This window comes from Seriola lalandi, unplaced genomic scaffold (assembly GCF_002814215.2).
Source record: "Seriola lalandi dorsalis isolate HSWRI2012SDOR001 ecotype SW California unplaced genomic scaffold, Sedor1 jcf7180002054584, whole genome shotgun sequence".
Classification (NCBI taxonomy): domain Eukaryota; kingdom Metazoa; phylum Chordata; class Actinopteri; order Carangiformes; family Carangidae; genus Seriola; species Seriola lalandi.
In genome coordinates this window covers 401626-422920 of record NW_019525137.1, presented here as the reverse complement: position 1 = coordinate 422920, position 21295 = coordinate 401626, and the positions used below count along the sequence as shown (strand labels likewise).

General features: G+C 40.2%; 1 protein-coding gene across 7 annotated transcripts in view; it reads right to left on the bottom strand.

The window, feature by feature from the left end:
* Nucleotides 1-21295, bottom strand: part of LOC111664230 (DENN domain-containing protein 5B-like) — a 69148-nt gene that overhangs the window by 33448 nt on the left and 14405 nt on the right. For 5 of the 7 annotated variants that reach the window (XM_087177230.1, XM_087177231.1, XM_023418735.2 and 2 more), the window contains exons 2-3: nucleotides 9145-9204; nucleotides 3379-3488 (exon numbers count right to left, since the gene is read on the bottom strand). In XM_087177230.1, coding sequence (XP_087033356.1) covers nucleotides 3379-3488; nucleotides 9145-9204 — 170 coding nt within the window. The remainder of the gene's footprint in view (nucleotides 1-3378; nucleotides 3489-9144; nucleotides 9205-21295) is intronic. The other 2 variants (XM_023418738.2, XM_023418739.2) reach the window with 1 other exon arrangement.

The window sequence follows — 21295 nt, the reverse complement described above, 5'->3', positions numbered from 1 at the left end:
AGAACTGGTACCTCAAGAGGTACAGTTGGAGTGACATTTCATTTTGTACCCCTATGATGCACAACATACCCCTTTTTCAGAGACAAAATCATTTATAGTTATTGACAAAAATGTATTTAAAAAAACTGAAAATTAGTATACATCTTTTAACAAAAACAACAGTTTATATGTAAACTAATCCATTTTCAGTGCATTTCAATGTATTCTGATAGAGCTGATTTGTCCTTAGGAGAAGTTCCAAAATGCAAAGTCATAATACTGTATTAGGTTCAATTAATTCAGTGTTTTAACACTGGCTTTATAAGCCTGCCTCATGACCCTACAATATTATTAAAACGGTTAGAATAATGTAAAGACTAGCTGAAATCACTAAAACACACACCCAGCTGTGCTGTTACTGAAGCTGATAAAATTACTCCAAGACCAAGAATTGTCTGGAAATTGTCGCCTGTTTTATTACAACAAAACCAACTCTCCATAAATCAAGATGTTGTAATCACTGATTTGCAGCATTATCTGCCTGAATCTTCATCTTGTTAAAACTTTGCTGTACATTTCTACTGCAATGATTTTGTACCTTTAAATTGAAACAAAAGGTCCACAGTTATCACCCTAAGGACCATTTCAGTACCTTACAGGGTACTTTTCTGAAAAATGTACCTTGAGGTACCAAAACGATACCCCTATTTCTCTGTGGGTAGAACTGTGAAGAAACATGCTGTTTGTTTTTCAATCTTAAGATGGTGAACTGTGTTGAAGCATAAAATACAGAATGTAACTGAACAACAGCTGCTAGCAAAGACAACAAGTTCAGTAACACTTGTAATTCATTATCATTGATCATTGATTCATTGATGTTATAGTCACCACTGGCAGTCGACGCTGATAAGACCCAATCAGGAGCGACTGTGGGTATGTATGTCATTGTTTCCAAAGTTTGTGTCCTTCCAGACTACAACACAACCCCAGAGTTTTCTAAATAAAACTGGGTTTTATTTTTTGAAAGTGTCTGTTTTTAGGGGCTGAAAACTCCAGAGTCGTGTGGACGTTGAAGTAAATGTAGCGGAAGAGATTAGTTTTAAAACTAAAACGTTGTAGTGTGGACATAGCGTTAGATGTTGACTGTTTTCATCTGATTTCAGCTCCTACAAACACCCCAGGACCAGCAATCCTGGTGTGGATTCAAGACACTTGTCCAGCTGAGCCTCATGACTCAATGTGTAACCCTGCTGAGGAACCTGAAATGTCCTCAGTTTGTTTTTGTGGGGCATGAGTGCATGAATGCAATATATCAATGGATGTCCTGGGGTGAGAGGATGATGGGATGAGCAGGTGATGGAGGTGTGATGGAGGAGGAAGAGAGGGAAAGAGGAGCTGAAATAATCAGCAGAAAGAAAGCGAGAGAAATGTGTCTGTTTCCAGAGGATGTCTCGTAATTGTCATCATCAGCAGTCCACAGTCATCCATGTGTCAAGTTTCCGTTGCTGCACAAAAGCTGTTTCCATCCTGATGCAAGATGAGAACCACGGCTGAATTATTTAGCAGTGCTGACACCAGGCAAGTGGAAAAATAAGCAGTGACCTTCAATTGTGAGTGGGCAACACCCAGAGCCACAACACACACACACATACACACACACACACACACACACACACACACACACCTTTCTGGTCACTATACTGACGATGTAGCAACTTCAGCAGAGCCTCAATAAACAATCACACTTTCCAAAAACAAAAAGGACTGATCAATGATATACTTGAGGGGAAATCAAATCAGAAGAACATACAACAAAGGCCCTGACCTGGAGTTCATGGTCAACACTTTAACCCATAGTCCACAAGGATGGTCGAGTCCCCACATGAAATACTTTCTCTGTATCTGTTGATTTCACACAATGAATTCGATTCACAATGACACTAGAAGGAGGCTTCACTGAAACAGTTTAGACCGCATCATTCTCACTGTTAAATTGTTTTTCTACTTCTACTTTGCATATGTATCAGTTTATCTGTTCAAATAATAAAGCATGAAGTGTAATTAATAATCCAGATGGTAGTGTGGAGGGAGGCAGTGTTTACTCGATGACTTCCACTGATCCAAGTGTGTGTTTGATGTTTGTGTTTTCTGATCCCATGTGAGTCAACTTTGTATTTGTTCATCTGTTCAAATCTGAATAGCAGAGGTGGTCATGAAAAGCTCTCTGTGTAACTCCACAGAGATAGGAGGTGCTTCATCACTGCTCCCTTGAGAAAGTCCTGTGTGAGATGTGAGTCCTATGTGTCTTACACAGCAGGACGTCATTAAAAAGGTCATGCTAGGGACATTGTGTTGTTTATCCCTTTTCACTCTCTCTCACTAAAACTATCACACTGACATCTACTAGGATAACACCATTTGAAAATGAGCCTGTTGGGAGGCGCTGATAATTTAGACCTGTGTTAATCCAACCAGCCCTGTTCAGGGGTCTCTCAACCTGTTTGGGCGTGAGGGAGACTATGAGTCAGCGTGGCACTGTTACAAAAACATTTGATCCACTTTGACCATTATTGTGTGACTGTCAGTCACTACATTAGTCCTGTGTTAGTAGATGGAGATCATGGTTTTTTCCTGCATAGAGAATTGGGAGGCAGCCGCCTCAGTCAAATTTCGTGCCGCCTACGCCTCCCAACAAAATTCTAGTAATTGTTTTCTGAGAACTCAGTGGATTTGAATCAATACAGGATGCAATTTGTCCCGTATTTTGGTTCATGTCCTCAAAGTGCTGTGAATAATGTAATTTCAAGTAAAACCAAACCAGCTGCCTCCTTTTTTTACATAAAAGGTGGCAACCCTACAGATGAATATTATCTCTTTTACACCCAAGCACATCCAGCTTCTTTAAAAGTTTCCTTAAATTAATGTTACATCCAATTGTATATGATTTATTTTGCAGAAATGTCTCAAATCACAGATTATTTTAAAGAGAGAGTTCGTGAGGACAGGTGAAACAGTGCAGAGTACAGACATCATTAGTTCTTCTAATATGGTAGAAAAAAAGGTAATTCATGCTACTGAAAAGATACGGTTAATTTGTCAGGACTGACAGTAGGCACAGTAGTCCTCAGCCAAAAGTAGAAGGTGCCGGTGGAGGAGAGGATCAGAGCACGAGAGAGGAGTCAAGGCGAGAGTACCAAGTCTTTAGAAGTGTATTAACAAGTGTATTAAAGCTGATCCTGCCTAATTTTCAGCAAGGAAAAACCCTGGAGGTTATTAAATATTCCTCTGAGGTAGAGACGGGGATCAATTTAACTAAGATGTCACGCCGTCTGATATCATACTGGATTACCTTTGCCCCCTATAATGATACCATCCATCTTCACTATAGTTCCCACGTACCATGTTGACAGCATCCTGGTCGAAGGGGTTCCACTCCACGTTCTCAGGGTAGCGCGCCAGAACTTTGGACTTGAATGTCCTCTTCAGTGGACTTTGTTCAAAGTTTTCACCTGGAGAGAGAAGGCAAAATAATCAGGTGGGACTGGTGTGAAACAATCAGGGAAATGTAAGAAAATATAAAATATCAATACTCTACACAACACAACAGCATGAGAGTATGACGCTAAAGAGTTACTTTATCATATCATAGGTTGCAGCAAACTAGTCTTTCTCCAGTTAGCGGAGCAGAAGGAGAAGCACAAAAGCACCAATGCCAACAGAAATGGAGATGTGTGCAGTATTATGGACAATGGTAGTAAGAACATCACTCAATAGCTGAAAGAACTGAAAAACAGATGCAGGGATAAAGGTGAAGAAATTAAAGCTACAGTATTTTAAACAGACATCAGCATGTTAGCATGCTTACATTAGCATTTAGCTCAAAGCACTGCCATGCCTAAAATCAGCCTCAGAGATGTGCTAGTAGCACAGATGTGCTCGTTTAGCCCTAGCCTCGTTAACAAATGATTGGCCTAATTGTGGCACTACAAGGTCAAAACTGTTTGCATCGCAAATGGTCATCAAGTGCTGAAAGCATAACAGAGCCTGAGCCAAAACAACCACAACTACAGACTAATCACACAGATCAACTAATCAGCTGGAAGGGGTTCACAGTCTTGCCCAAGGGCACATCAGTTGGTCAAATTTCAAACTTTAGGCGTGTCTTAAAGACATAAAGACCTGGATGACCAGCAATTTTTGTTTCTTAACTCAGACAAAACTGACGTTATTGTACTTGGCCCTAAATACATCATCTTATCAGACTCATTATCTGATATTATACTTACTCTGGATTGCATTATTCTGGCCTCCAGTGCTACAGTAGGAAACCCTGGGGTCATTTTTGCAGGAACATGTCTTTTACCTCACACATAAAACAAGTCTCTAGGACAGCTTTCTTCCACCTGCACAACATTGTGAAGATTAGAAACATCCTGTCTCTAAAGGATGCTGAAAAACTAACCATGCACATGTTACCTCTAGACTGGACTACTGTAATTCTTTATTATCAGGATTTCCCAATAATTCAGTAAAAAGCCTCCAGCTGATTCAAAATTCCTCAGCGCGGGTTCTGACAGGAACTAGGAAAAGAGATCGCATCTCTCCTGTTTTGGCTTCTCTACATTGGCTCCCGGTAAAGTCCTCCTCCTCACCCACAAAGCCATTAATGGTCAGACACCTTCATATCTTAATGAGCTCATAGTCCCCTATTATCTGCAAAGAACACTCCGCTCTCAAAACGCAAGTCTACTTGTGGTTCCTAGAGTTTCTAAGACTAGAATGGGCTCCTTTCTTGTGGAAGAAGATCCCAGTTTGGGTCCAGGATGCAGACACCCTCTTTACTTTTAATAACAGGCTTAAAACTGTCCTCTTAGGGCTTATAGTTAGGGCTGGCTTGTTATCCCTTAGTTATGCTGCTATAGACCTAGACTGCTGGGGGATTCTCATGATGCACTGAGGTCTCTCTCTCTCTCTCTCTCATTCTGCAGGTATCTTTGTTTTTGGAGCAGCAGGATCCAGATCTGTCACCACAACACATTATTGTTATCATTATTATTATTTATAAGTATTATTGATAACATTACTACCTATAGGTAACAATTAACAGCAGATATGATAAAACCATTGCCTATGGGTATAACTGTTATTATTTCCACTGTTACAATAAACAGTCAAGAATAGAGTGAGATCAGCATGTTACTGAAGAGGAGTGAATGATGAAGGAGGAGGGGCAGACTGATCATGCTGAACATTTAATCACAGATTATTCCAGAGCAAGGTCTTGTGAAAAGTTTTTTTTATGTGGCAAACACGATGAGTATAATAACTTATCTCAAATACAGATGCCTTTATTTAAAACGGGGTTAATATTGTACACAGTCCATAATGATGAAGTACTCTGAGAGAGAGAGAGCTGAAGGACCACATAACACTCAGACTCTCTGACCTGTTCCAGTTGCATACTGCCCAGCCCACTCCACTGGCTACACCATATCATCAGCACAGGAAAGTCTGATGCTTTGAATTCAATGCAATCATCCCCCAAGACATCTACCTTCCTCATAGACAGACCCCAGTCAGAAAACACTTCCAAAACCATCATTCTGAGAACAAACACCTCCCAGGGCTGCACCCCAGTTCCACTGCTGTTCCATGACTGTTGTGCCAAATACAACACAAAACACATAATCAAGTTTGTCTCAACACAGTGCACAGAGAGGAAGAGATCCAACAAAGTGTAAACACCACCTCCCTGATCAAGAGAGCCGAGCACTGCCTGCACTTCCTGCAAACCTCGTCCCTCCTACCCACACAATATTCTACTGAGGCACAAAAGAGGGACCAGCTTCATCTCTGTCTGGTACGAGAGTTCAGACTAGAAGTCTGAGTGGTGAAACACTCAACAGTAGAAACACTGCTCGAGTAGGACCACCAGCATCGTCAGAGACAGTTAGACAGAATGTTTACCCCTCTGGAGTGCAGTCCCGCAGCACAGTGCAGGACTGCCAGGCTCTGTTGTAATCTGTCCACTTTACAGTTTTGTTTATTCACTGTTCAGCATTGAGAGTCAACGCTTCCTGCGCTGGTTTTTCAGCAGGGCTGAAATCACTTAATCGGCTGATCATTGTCTTTATTAAATCCATTAATTACTTTGTCTATAAAATGTCAGAAAACAGCACAGATGCTCACTATCATTTGTCGCAGCCCGAGGTGAGATCTTCAGAGGTTTTCAGTTTTCTATGTTGTATGACAAAGAGAAGCATTAAATTGTCACATTTGTGTTGCAACCACCACCAGTTAGATTTATGGAAAAAGGTGGTCTCTAAGTTCCTGATGTTGGGCTGTACCAGCTATGCTACATCGCTGACTGGATTAAAAATGACAAACCCGTTTATTTGAATCTTCTCAGGTTAATCAGTGGTCTCTTGTTTACCTCTAAACTAAAGTTTCAAACTTTTATTGGGGAGAATATGATTATTATTATGATATTATTATCAACACAACTATTAAAGCCAGGCAGGATACATGTCCTCCCTCTCACAGTTTTGGGTGACATACACTTCTCTTCTGGTACCACAGGAAGGGGCTTTGAGTTGTGGGACAGTCAAGGCATTGTTACTGTTGTTAATTTAACTTGATCCAATATGTAAGAAATATAAATATATTAGATATGTCCAGATAAAGTTTTTTAAACTGACAAAAAGACACTGGAGAACATGGTCTCTGTTCCAGGCCTCTTCCTATATAAGATAAAAGCGAACTTGCATTCATGACCAGAGACTGAAATAATGACCTGAAAATAGATGGGCATGGGTTTTGTTACCTCCGTTTACATCTTAACCAACAACAATAACCAACCAGATTTATAATAAACAATCTCAACACATCTTAACATGGACAGCTTTAACACATGCTTTCTTTCCCTCTGATATCCTACTCCCACACTTTCCACACTTATGTCACTGATTACAGTCTCTGTTCTCATCTCTCCCCTGTGTGTGTCTCAATCCCTGATTCCAGGTGTAATGATTGGCTGAGTAGCATCACATGAGATGATACATGAGATCCTGGGCTGCTAAACCAGTGACTAGAAAAGCTGCCAGTACAAACAAAACCACTTCACTAATTCTAAATCATTTAAAGGTTATAGGTCTGATTCCAGAAAGGACAGCATCTGGGTCTGGACCCGGACTGCGGCCCGCCTATTAGTGTCCTCAGATCAGGCTTTGATACACACATAGTGCATGCGAGTTAGATCATTGTTGGTTTGGATCTGTTCATCAGATTTATTGACTGTGAGAAAAATATAGAATATCACTAGACCTTTGACCCATGGGGTTAGATTTGTGTCAAGCAATTGAGGGAAACTTCCCAATAATCAAACAAAAATATGAAATTGAACGTGAATAAAAGTCATTTGAAACCAAAAATCTTAACTAAAAACTAAAACTACACAAGAGTTAATCACCAGGTTCTCTAGGTTTCTTTCACTGAGGGATTTTTCATTTGCCTCCACTTCTCACTTTCAGTTTCGCAGCCATTTGAATTTTTCAGTTTCAGTCGTAACATGAAGCTCTCATCTGGGTAGGTGTTACACGGCTGCATCCCCATTGGTCAGCAGCTTGTCAGGTGACAGCCAGTGGGCAGGAAGTGGTGTCCCTCCATTTATTTGCTGGCAACCATTTGTATTGCTAAAAGCAAATACTTTAAAACAATCTTATGTGCCTCTACATATACAAATGAAGAAAGAAAGAGAATGTTCATGGTGGTTGATAATTAGAAGATATTTCTTACATTTTAAATATATATATTAATCTGGAAACTGGTAAACAGCTGTTAATGCTAAGGTTGTCTATGTAGCAATAGCAAAACTTACAAATAGCTCCTTCAAAGCAAACAGGAAGCAGCTAGTTGTTGTCAAAGGGTTTTATTAGCACAGAAATGTAGAAATCCTTCAGGTGAACACTCCTCTTGTGCTAAGGTAAAATGTAGTTCATATTGTCATATAGTTCTGAATGCAGGACCATTCTTATCTGGAGCAAGGACTTTATTAAAAATAAGGTTATGGTTAGGTTATTGTAGGTTATTGTGCAAGTATAGTTCCTACCTTTTCTCTCAATGTGTCAGATACAGCATCAAATGTTCATATCATTGTCAGACTTTAACAACAGGTTCTGAACATTAATCAGAGTGCCTCTAAAATCTCTGGTGTTTCTGTGTTGACATTTAGTTATTTTTAAAGCTACATATTTTCTCTCTTCTTCTGTGTTTTATTTGAAGTGTTGATCCATAAGAAGATATATTCGTGGTTTTAAAAACCAAAAACCATCTCAGTGTAGTTTCACATCTCCTCTCTCAGGCTTCTCTCTGGAGCGCTAATAACAACAGGTCAGTGAGCCAATCAGAAGAGAGGAGGCTCTGAGTCTCTCTTCTGTGAAGAGAGGAGGCACCTCCTCTGATTGACTGACTGTTTTCTGAATGATCCAATACGAATATAGAAGATTTCAGGTAAACACTCAGAAAAACCAAATCCTGCAAGGTTGGATGGTGGGTCCAGGTGGGCGGGTCTTGGAGCATGGCTAAGAGTGGTGACTGCTTTTTTGTGACATCACAAAGTTCCAGAAGTCCTGAAGGCTGGTTTTAAGGCTCAGTTTCTAAATAAAGCATGTGTGCATTTCTCTGTGGACTGAGCGCTTTGATACTTTCACAGTATTAACATAGAACCTAGACCTGCTTTATAATCAAACAACACATCTACCTTCATACCACTGTCACAGTGTGACCTTCATAATGCAAAATGAATGAGGATTCAATGAGGGAGGACTTAGATTTGATAAAATGCTATCAAAACCCAACCCTGAACAGTTTTCATTTAACCTGTTTGCATGCTATCTTCAGCTGTATGTTACCAAACACCGTGACTTGTAACCAAGGCCTGAGAAGTTGAGGCTGTCTCAGTGCCATATGAGAGAAAACAGGTTTATACATTAAAGTGTGAAACATGTTAGAAACAGTCTGAAGAGATTTTGTGAAGATCCTACAGTGAAATGGTTTTACTGGGCCAAGGCTGACATCATGTTTCATTAGTTTCTAAGGTGTATCTGTAGAAGAGAGCACCTGACTGAGTAAAAGCAGACAGACAGTGTGAGGTGTAGCACTCTTTACCTGTGGCTGCAGTATCTGGATCCCTGCCCTGCCGGTCTGCTTCTAGCCACTGGTACAAAGCTATGGACGAGCAGCATGCAGAAGACATGGACCACAAAACAAACAAAAAAACAAGGGCAATGTCAAAACAAATGCACATGGAAAAGCACATTAATAAATGCATGGGAATGAGTTGAGCATGAACATGACACATATATCAATATCACAACAAAGCGAGACATTTAAGACATAACACACATTCTGAAACAGCACTTTTTACTTTTCACTGTTGTCTGTATTGTTGACTATACCATGAACAATAATGGAGGTTAAAATTTGCAGCGTGTTAGACACAAAGTGTCACACTCTGTGCAGAAGTGTCTGTGACCTGAGGTGATGTTTGGTGAGTAAAAGGAGCTGTTTCAGATATGAACATCTCAGTGACTTAATGATGGAGTCATGGGTGAGGTGGTAGCTGATGTTCAGTGTTAGTGAGCAGCTCTTCACAGTTAGACTAAGCAGGAGCGTTTACACAGCAACAAACACACCACATGTTTATCACAGTCAAACTCCAGAGGGGTTCCAATCAATCAGAAACAACAGATATGACAGGTAAACTCTAGGGATGGGTATCATTATGATTTGAATGGTACTAATACTCTTACTGATACTGTTTTTTGATCCAGTTCTTTAACACTTATCTTTTCTGTTTGTTATTTTTTAAGACAAAAAAAGGGAACAGAATTAACATGTACTCTAGGCTATATAAATGAATAATCTTAAGCAGCAAACTACAGCAGCATTGTTGAGCAAATTACTAATTGTTATTTTTCATCATTAACCCATGTTTGTAATCATTAACCCACATTTGCATAATTTAATTAACTCCAAGTGTGGCTCCAGGCTGCTAGCATACATAACATATATACAACGACAGATGAAGTACGAGCCAGGTGGTTGAACAGTGCACATGCCTGCCTGTATGTGACAGACTTTCAACAGATGTTTCAACAGATTGTTCTATTTTTCTGCTCTTACAAGCAAGAGATGTTGCACTTAAGCGTTAGGTATCAATAATAAACAGGAAATGTATTTTCTTAATTTCTTCAATATCAAGAGCAGAACCGAGAACGACTGACCTTATTGATACTATGGTCTTTAATGATTGAGTACCTGGGCCCATTTAACACGGTTTCTGTACCCATCCCTAGCTCACATATATCAGCTGTTTGATTCGGAGCATGGGCATTTGTGCTTGTTTGTGTATCTTTGCTTAAAAACCCCATTGGCCCGCAGTCATTATAAACTCATTCTGTGCCGCCCAACTTTGTTCAAACACAATTCAGTTTAAATAGGATAGGTTTCCAAAGAAATTAAATATATGAATGTGGAAAAAATGACAATGCATGAGACATCTTAAATATTCTCATTTTAGAAAAGGAAAGGTGTGGCTGTAAAGAACAAGAGACTTAAATTTGAAAAGTTCACTCTCTCAAAATGTCATAGAGCTTCAATGAAGAAATTGAACAAGCTGATACATTTTATACTGTCAGATAAGGGTTAAAGGGCTCCTCCAGTGATTTAGAACCACGCTTCCATAAAGATGTTGGACTAACAAGAGTCAGTTTAAAAACACTCTCTGTCTGGTGATGCAGTCCTTTCAAACTTAAAGCCCACAGTTTATAATACACGCTTTCCATTATTAATTCCCAAATTGGGATAACCCTGATGACATAATAAATTGGGATTACCCAGATGACATCATTATGACATCACTGGGATTATTTTCTCAGATTTAACAAAGCTCCACCAGAGAGACTGAGGACATGATCTAGCCGTTTTCACACTGCCTGGGACCATCAATGTGATCATTGTGTTTGGTTTAAACAGGCTCACACTGTCTAAATGTCTAGATGACACCAGAACAAAGTCAGGATCATGTCTCTGTTGGTGGATGGACTGTGTGAACGTACAGCCAGCAGGCTCATCCCTGTGACGGTGTCCCAGCTGCTGTGATCAGAGTCACCAGGCTGATGATCAGAAGCCTTCATCAGGCCTCTGTACACCCAGAGCCCTGCCTGTTAGATATCTAGAGTGTGGTGATATAGTTTAGACCTGGATGAGATAAATCTCTAATACTGGCAGTGCTGATGACATTTACACACTTGAAATGTGTAGAATGTAACAACCATGTTTCCCTCCAAAAGATGAGCAAACATTTTCTCAAATATGGTAAAAAATAAAATTGAATATGGTGCAAAAATGTGCCAGAAACTTGTGTGTGTGTCCATACTGCTGATCTCTCTGACAGATACACATACTGACACACCTCCCAGACAGTATTATGTAACTCCAGAACATTATTATATCTGCTCTCTCTGCAGTTTCCTGCTCTCTCATCCGTCTGCTCTTCCTGTCACACTTTGTCCTCTGTGATTCTTCAAACACCTCACTGTCTTTTCTAATGCTCATGTACTGTGGGTCATTCCTCCACTTGAAGCTGAGACAACTGAAGGACCAGTTTAATTGGACATTTCACTGCAGTGTAATCTGCTGTTCACCAATCAGTGAACGGGACGTTGTCATTGTGCAGGACTTCATGTAGTATGAAATGTACATGAATATGAACTTGGCTTGAGTGATTTCTAAAATTGAATATCTTATCTCCAAAAAGATATTTGGATGCAACATTAATAATAATATCATTAAGGCAGAGTTTAATGATCCAATATGAATAAAATCCTGACATTGACCTTTTAATATATGCTTTTTACAGTCTATGACCTTTTGCCGTGTTCATGTGTAGCTTTCACCTCACCAGCCTGGGGCAGATCTGCCCACGCAAGAGACAAAAAACATTTGCAGCAGGTGCTCCACTGTAGGTCCACTGTAGGCACTAGCCTAAAAAAATGACAGTGAAGCGCTGGTCAAAAGTGAAGCCATGTGTAAAATGCAAAATGAAGGTGAAGTACTGTGGAAATAGTACAAATCTTCATCACCCAAATACACAATCTGTGAAAACCTCAGATCCAAAACAAACCCCAGTGGAGAAAGTATTTGAGCTGAAGTTACTATCCAATTCTCTGCATGCCTAAAAAACACTGGGTCTGTCACAAAGGTGCTGCTGATCAATTACCAACATCAAGTCTCTAAGAGTTGACTTTCACACCATACAAGCTCTCTCCCAACGGAAGGTATGAAATCAGTCAAATGGAAAAGATTTAGTTAACTGACTTCACAACATACAAATATACTGGTGCTTTACTTTTCCATCCAAAGAGTGGATAGCATTTATCTGTCTAGTGTGCTGATACCAGGACCAACAGCAGCCCCTGAAAGTCTGAGCAGTCATTCTGTGAAATGAGGTGTCTGTTCAAACAGTGGATAAGTCAGAAGAGAGGGAAACTGTTCATCTGCTGTGTAACAGGAAAACCACACACACAGTATCTGCTCATGACATCATTGCAGCAACTCTGTTCCTTCGTATCCCCAAACACACAAAATATGGTCAGAGTCACTCTCATTTCTCATACTTCATTCATTTCTATAGAGCATTCACCGATAACATTACACACAGACACACACTTTACAAACATGCAAAACTATTTTCCACTTACTGTGGAACAAACACACTCACACCCTATGATTCTTCTTCACAAGAACTATGAAGCTGTTGTGACTGATTGCAATCATCAGAAATAAGAGATCAATAAAGATCAGTAATGAGCTGATTAGTCATTGGTCTGCATGATGTACTGACACTCAAAGTGAACCATATTTAAGATGATGGATTCATTATTGATCCTGCTTAAATTCTACTAAAATCTAAATAGCATTGATTTTTGCTGTGACAATCCTTCAGCTCAGTCCTGATAATCCATTTCACTGTATTCAAAGGGATGACATTTAGTTTCAGTGATAAAGTATATTAATTCCCATGTGCATCCTAACCAACACTGTGTCTCCTACTAACAGAGCCTGATATATCTGAGCCATAGAGCTCCACTGTTTCCAAAAACTACTAAAAAACATCAGTGTGGATTCATCCACCACTGGAAGTAGTCACCAACAAATGCACTATTTCCTCATGTTTGAGTAATGTTTGTTAAAAACTACAGTGAGCAGCTGTTTTAGGAACTTACTGAAGCTTTTTAAATTATATATTTGTGTCCTAAACGTTTACGTCTTCGGCAGGAACCAATGGGTTTGGAGCTGAGAGCCACGGACAGGGTTATGCAGTCATGATGCAGGGAGAGACGGATTAACACATTGTTGGTTTTTGTGTTTTGAATGGGATTTACATAGTTGGTTCGTTTAGGTTAATACCATACAACTGTGAGTAAACCAGAGCTTGTGAATAAAAGTCACAGAAAGACACTGTGAGTCTGACAGTGACTTTGAGTGTGATGAATATCTGTCTCCTTAGAAAACCTTGTGTTTTGAGGTCATTTCCTTTATCTGGCTTGGCCTCCATTTGCACACTGTAGACGCAGTTATGTGAAGCTAAGGGCAGCTAGAAGTTTTTCATACCACACATCCAAACAGCATCATACTACAGGGTGTGGACAAAACACTCCACCCCTAGAATGCATAGGCTGATTTAATGACACAAATGACAATGTGGTGACAAGAGAAATGCACCAAGATGTGAAAAACTGCAATGGCAACTAGAATGGCACTCAGTAGAGCGCATATCTCCATCAAGGCAAGATTATTATCTGGGTTATGATGTACAAACTCAGCTCTCAACACCATAAATAGTCAGGTTTTTTTTCAGGATCCAAACATTATTTCCCAAGAAATGACAATAATGTTTCATAGAGACAATTATCTCGACATAGGTAACAATAAAAAAAAATACCCTCCCCACCCCAAGGCCAAACAATCCTATATCATATCTATAACCCTGGACCAAACTGTACAAACTCAGCTCTCAACACCATAAATGTGTCTGATTTTTGTTACATCAACATCCAAATATTATTTCCTGAGAAAATTAATGAAATGTTGAAAAATCTCACATGTTTAGGAAAAGGATTACAAAAAAACATTTCTAGGATCTGCCCCTTAAACCAGATCTACACCATAAAATTAATGGGTTCGTCAATGGTCCATAACCCTTCCCTCCACCAAGTTTGATGCTAATTGTTTCAGTAATTTTTGTGTAATCCTGACAAACAAACAAAAAACCAACAGGCAAAAGAAAACACAACCTTCTTGACGGGGGTAATGATTTGACCTTTTTCCTTGTGAAAAGCACAAACGCTTCATCACAGCTGGATTGCTGGCTGTATAACAAACAAAACTAATTATGTTAAGTGAGTCTGTGTTAATCCCAAACCTCACGACCCTCTTGGCCTTTGTATTGATGCAGGCCATTGACTGTTTTAGCCACATTCATATTTATTATAATACACTCATTACCACCCTCAATCCCTCCCTGAGCTGCACAAATTTAATTTAATCTGATGTTTTTTCATTATGAGGAAACCTTATCACACCTTCATCCACTTCACTGTAGCTGTTGTTGTCTATTTATATTGCTTTTTGTGAGGCGGTTAACCTTACGTACATTTACAAAACCAAGCGGTTTGTCTTGATGCTGAAGTAATACAGACTTATGAACAGCCAAGGCTACACTTATATACACACCCCACACTAAACTTCTAGAGGGCCCTGAGAACTTGACCTTTACATTAGGAGAGAGAGGAGAACAATACAATCTCTGATTTATCATGTGCAACTTCCTGCTGTGTTGCTGTGAAATCCTTCTGGTACCTCTTGAGTTGCTGGAGTTAGCGAGTCTCCATTCTCTCAGGCCTAACGGGGTCATTAATGAGCCTTTTAATTACAGATGCACAGAATTCCAATTTTCTTGGTTACAATCTCCCGACACTTAGACTATAAAATAAAGATGATACAATTAAACCAGCATTTGGCCACAATAATTTGCTTTCTTCTACCTCCTACCTCTGTACTTCTGGGGATGATGGTCAAAATAATGAGGTAATTTCCATCAATAGACAGCCACAGCTCAGCCCCACAGGAGGGGTGTCCCACCCTGACTGTCAGGGGTGGGGTATTATGTGACACACACACTGCATCCTTAGAGCCACAAATCACTTAATGCACCTCTAATTACAAGCAATAGGCCCCAGGAGCATGTTCCCAGACACACATACTGCTACGTGAATGCAACACACACACACACACACACACACACACACACACAAATATATATATATATATAAAAACAAGGAGGAGAGTGAGTGTGAGGCAACTTGTCATAAGGTACACACTGGAGGAAAAATGGCCAATTACAGCGCACACACACACACACACACACACACACACACTTGTATAGAGATAAAAGCATGTAACACAGAAGAACTAATCATATGCTGTCCCCAGACACTGATGCATAATTCATGTGGAGCCTGTTACCCTGCTCGACCGGGTGATCAGACGCTCTGCTCTGTGTGTGTGTGTGTGTGTGTGCGTGTGTGCGGACTCCACAGTCAGGGAGCTTGACTGACTGACAGGCTTTGTTGCCACACTTCAAGGCCCTCCAGATCCACGTGTGTGTGTGTGTGTGTGTGTGTGTGTGTGTGTGTGTGTGAGTCCTCTAGAGTCAGACTGAGCAGACAACGGAAAAGCAGACTGATAGCATGGCTGTGACTGTCATTATTCACACTCACAGGGACTGTGCTGCTCCAAACATCTGCAGAGTACATTTAATCATCCCCTTCAGTGCTCAGTCAGTCATGTAAAAGCACAAAGAGAACAGCCTGTAGCGTACAACCACAAGTCTGGAATCTTAAGAGGGAGAATCTATAAGAAGAAAGGAAATCTGTTCTCACATGTGTATCTGTATCGGTCATCAAAGCCTTTATATCAGCATCAACCTACATCCTCATTATCACAATTTATTGATTTCACTCCAAATGTTCTGAAATGTCTAAGGGGGGACTCTGTCAGACTGGGGGACTTGCATGAGACTCCCTGAGAGTGTCTCTTTGTGGTGGTTTTGTATCTCTTTGTGGTTGTTTTGTGTCACTTTGTGGTTGTTTTGTGTCGCTTTGTGGTTATGTTGTGTCGATGTGCATCTCTTCTTAGTCATTCTGTGTTTATTTTGCTTGTTTGCATCTTGTGTCTCTCTCTGTAGTTGTTTTGAGCCTCTTGGTTTAGAGCCCCTGGTAGTCTTGTTCAGTAATGAATCCATGATTTAGATGAGCTGCAGAATAACAGATTGAATAAAGGAGAAAATGGACAATATCCACACACTTAACAAAAATCATAAAGATAATTTAAAGCAGGATTTCAGTGCAGGTTAAGAACGATGAGCCCACTGTTATCACTTTCAGCTGTGTCAAACGTTCTCTACAGGTCACTATTACACTCATACATTTAGCTTCATCAGTACATTCCACCACCAAGTGCTACACCAGGAGCACAGCAGCACCTGCTACAACTGGGCACTGAGCCTGATCACACACACACACGCACACAAACACACTGAACATTCTCGTTCTCTCTATGTGGAGCTAGCTCCTGCTGCTCTGAACTTTACTGCCAATGCCTGGCACTGGCTGTGTGAGAGCAGCACCCCATCTGTCTCCTTGGCAACAGGACAACTCAAATGGGAGGCTGTTGTTGCCGAGGTGTAAGGGGGTGTTGAAAAGGTAGAGTTGACCCCGTCTAATCTCTTAATCTTTATGAATTATCTTTACATGATGATGAGGCTCAAGGCTGCAGGGAGCAAGGCTAAGTCAGAATGAGAACACAGGACAGTGTGTGCTTGTGTGTGTGTGTGTGTGTGTGTGTGTGTGTGTGTATATACGTGTGTTGATTGTTTTCCTCCCTCCTTTATGCCACTCTGTGTTTGTGTTAGTGTTTTACAATGGTCCAGTGTCCCATTACCCAGGCAGAGCTGTTCTAGCTGTTTAAGCTCGGCTCTGTTGGCTCTACTTGGCGCTCTACTGTGGTGATGTCATCACTCTGTCATGCTGTCAAACACTGCTCTGTTCTTTTATTCACCTTAAAAAGGTGAGGGCAGGAGGTCCTGAGGGAGGCCGACTGATTTTCATCCAGGCCCGTGCTCTAGTTGCTCCTCTATGTCAGCTGCAGTTTATCTACAGCTTCCTCTCAGCTCCCTGAGCACTGACTTATGATAAAATGACATGGATGAAATCAGAACAGACACTGAATGAGGAGGGGTTTTGGAGGAGGTGTGGGGCGGCTGTGGCTCAGGAGGTAGACTGGATCGTCCACTAATTAGAAGGTCGGTGGTTCGTTTCCCGGCTCCTCTACATCGCGTGTCGCAGTGTCCTTGGGCAAGATACTGAAACCCACATTGCCCCGGATGGCTGTTCCATCTGTAAATAAGTGTGTGTATGGGTGTGGTGTATGAAAATGTGAGTGAATGGGTGAATGTGGCAAGTATTTTAAAGTGCTTTGAGTGGTCAGTAAGACTAGAAAAGCGCTATATAAGTCCATTTACCATTTTGTATTTCATATGCAGTGATACAGGACGAAAACGCATCGTCACGTCTGTGCTCTTGGGACTGTGGAGGGAAAATGCACATCTCCACAAGTCCTTTTGTCCCCGTTAAGCTGCAGTTGCCACAGTGGCATGAGTCCAGAATTCTTTGCCCATGACACAACAGTGTGAGCCAGCTGCCAGTGGATGGCTGAAGACCTGCGCTGCAACTGAGGCAGAGAAAAATAAAAAACAAACCCTCCTGTGATTTAACTGATTTACCCTGTAAATATATTTTCAGATAAAAACTATTTATCTTTACATCACATCTACATGAGGGTTTTCAATGTGTCAACAAAAATGAACAAACCAAGACCATCCAGCCACAGATCACACAGTTAAGTAAATATGTTGGTGTACACTGAAAAAGTTTGTATGTGGTTTAGCAGCTTCTACAGTTGTGGAAAGAATGAAATAACTCCCCTTTTAGGTTTTCACTTCTATTAATATTCTATTAATGCTGTCTAAACTCAATGTTTTGATGCTATATGTTAACAGGGTGTTGTAGTGAATGAGTTTATATATTCAAATAAATAAGCTGCTTCAGAAGGTAGAGACAGTGTACAGTGACAAAGTCCTGCCAGTCAAACACATTTATCTTATTGTGAAGAATAAAAACGTCAAACAGGCAGGAAGCAGCTGTCTGAGCTGTGTGTGTGTGTGTGTGTGTGTACATGTGTGTTTTCTCACAGCAGCTGCAGGGCTATGAGGAGGTGATGAAGGAGATGTGCTTGACAGGAGGGAGTGGGAGTTCATGTACAAGTTGATTATGAAGGCAAGTGTCAGTTGTGCTCACATCTCACCTGGATTCACTGCATCATATGGTTCAGAAGAAACTGGAAGGCAGTCTTTCACCACTAATGTCCCGATACGACTAAGTTGCAGCCTCTTTTTACTCATTAATAAAAAATGTATAAATAAGTGTTTGATCACAAATTGTTAGTAGAATAACTGTATAAATATGACAGAGGAGGATTGGCACATTCATGCTCTGTTCCTACTTTACAGAAGGTAGAAATATTCATCAATATACAACACTGCAACTGAACTCTTCAAGGTAAACTGTGGACAGGGTTCAGTACTCAGGCTGCTGTGCTTTCCTTGCCACACCGTAAATAAAATACTTTTAAAAATGAAAAGAGCTAAATATGTCAATAAAAGTTTTCTAACAAGTGTTATAACTTCATCCAAAACCACAAATGGACAGACGTCAAGGATCATTATTATCATTATTTCCTTTCTGTCCTAATTTTTTTGTCTTGGTTTTTATAACTTAAAGACTAAAATCAATCAACTAATCAAAATCAAATAAATGTCAGTTTTCTGATCTGCTCCTGTTTAAACTGATGATTATTGGTTCTGTCTGCTGTGAATGAAACTCAACATTTTTTTACTTTACTATTTATTTACTTGTTGTCTTGATAATTCAGTAAAATGTATATTCCCACATCTGTAAATTCATTAGTGCAGCAGAGAGTCATTTGATACTCACTCTGTGACCAAGTGCTTCAACACTTCCTGCAGGTTTTTCACATTAAAAGCACCCTCCCTTTCCCAGGAGGTGTTTAACGTAACAGATCTGCAGGACGAGTTTCATTAATAATGACATAATACTAACAGACACCAAAACAAACTGGCTTTTATTTTAGACTCTATGGTGGAAGAAGTTCTGACAGGTTGGACTTATGGTCAAAGGAAAAAAAGAGGAAAATCTATGGAAAATTCCTCTGTAATTCCCTGAGACATCTTGCGAACAAGACATGGATTAAAAACGTGATCTTTGTTGGCAGGGGTGACAAACGCAGTATCATCCCAGCCCATGGATGTCCTCACTAACAAAGGAGATGAAAGGAGAGCATAACAGGCTTCACATGGAATGATGAAGAATCCACAGAGGGGGATTATGAGCAGAGACAGACACATCAGAGACACAAAGAGCCTCGCTGTGATGCCAAGAAGCAACAAGATGGATGACAGCGAGGTGTGGGAGACGAGCAGAGTTGTTGGGTGCTGTCTTTAGCTCATCAACCCCCTTTAGTGGAATAATTTGTCTTGCTTAAATGCAACCCTTGTGCATCCCACAGCACCCAGAAGAGACTAAAGGGCCGTTGTTAATGGAGGTTACATCTTTCCATGTGAACCCAGGTGCATGTTAATTGCATTGCCATTGATAAATAAAGAGGAAGGGACAGACAGAGGCATGTCTGGATGAGTATGTCTCACTGAGGACAGTTGGATAAGACACTACAGCTTTATGTCCCACACTGCAGCCTTCAAGCAGGGAGGATACGAGTATGCTTCACATAACAGACCATCAGGTGTTTGTGAATTTGTGTGGACTGATGATCACAATGATTTAAACACTATTGATTTATTGGCAGTGAGGCAAAATGTATGCATGAACTGAGTCAAATTTGTTAATCCCCAAGAGCTGAAACAATTAATCAATTGCCAATACCATTAAGTATTTTTATAATCAATTCATCTGTTTTCCTTGTTGCAGCCTCAACAGTGAGTAAGACAGAATAGTTACAACCCTAATAGATGAATTTAAATAACTATAGTATGATTTGGAATTTAATTGTCTGTAATGCAAATTAAATGTACACAAAACTATCTTTGTGAGGGCATTTTGTCTGCTCCTGACAACTTCAAAGGTTAAGACTTGGTTTAAGGGTTAAGGTCAGGGTGAGGGTCAGGGTAAGGTATTTAGTTGTGATGGTTAAGGTTAGGGGAAGTTACTACGGAATGCATTATGTCAATGAGTGTCCTGACTAGGGTTGTCACCAGAACCGATACTTTGGTACCAAGTCGATGCCAGGTGGCAAAAAATGGGTACCCGTTTTTCATGGTTACCGAAATTACTGATACCTTTGATAGTCACCTTCTTAGGAAGTAAAATAAGATGGACATCTTATTGAGGGAGGTGCATCAGGTCTAACTGTGCACAAGCAGGATGTCATTAACTGTATGAGCAACTTATGTTGTGCAAAAGTGTCTTACCTCAAAAGTGACAGTAATCTACCAAAAACATGTGTCAAAGAACATTAACACTAACTAGAAAATTCCAGGGAAATTTTGAGTGCCACGGGGGCTACTGCCGGGATGAGTACATGATTTATTTGATCATATTCTGGTTTTGAGAAATGTGTTGATATAAAAGACTGATATAAAACAATGTCACATCCCTCCATCATGTATTATGTGGGAAAAATCTCATATTCTGTGTTGTTTTTTTAATAAAACAAGCGGCAACATGTCTTCAAACTGGCGTTAAAATCCTGAAAACTAATAAACATTTGGTAGGTTTGAGCAGAACTGAAGTGGTTTAAGAGATGTATGCAAAAAAAAAAATTGATTGATATATGATGATTTTATAGCATTTTCTTTGTGTGTCCTTTTTTGGACGCGAGGAACCCCAAAGGGTACAAAATGTGTTACCAGTGTATAATAGACCTGTAAAAGTAACTGACATTAGATTTTAAAAGTATGTCAAAAAAGACACTTTCTTGCAGAAATCCATACCTTCAGCTGTAACACAGCCAAAATGATCAGCAAATCAAAAAAGAAAAGTGAAGAAAATGTCCAAAAAAGGACAGAGGGACCCCTGAGGGTTAATAAATCCCATGAACT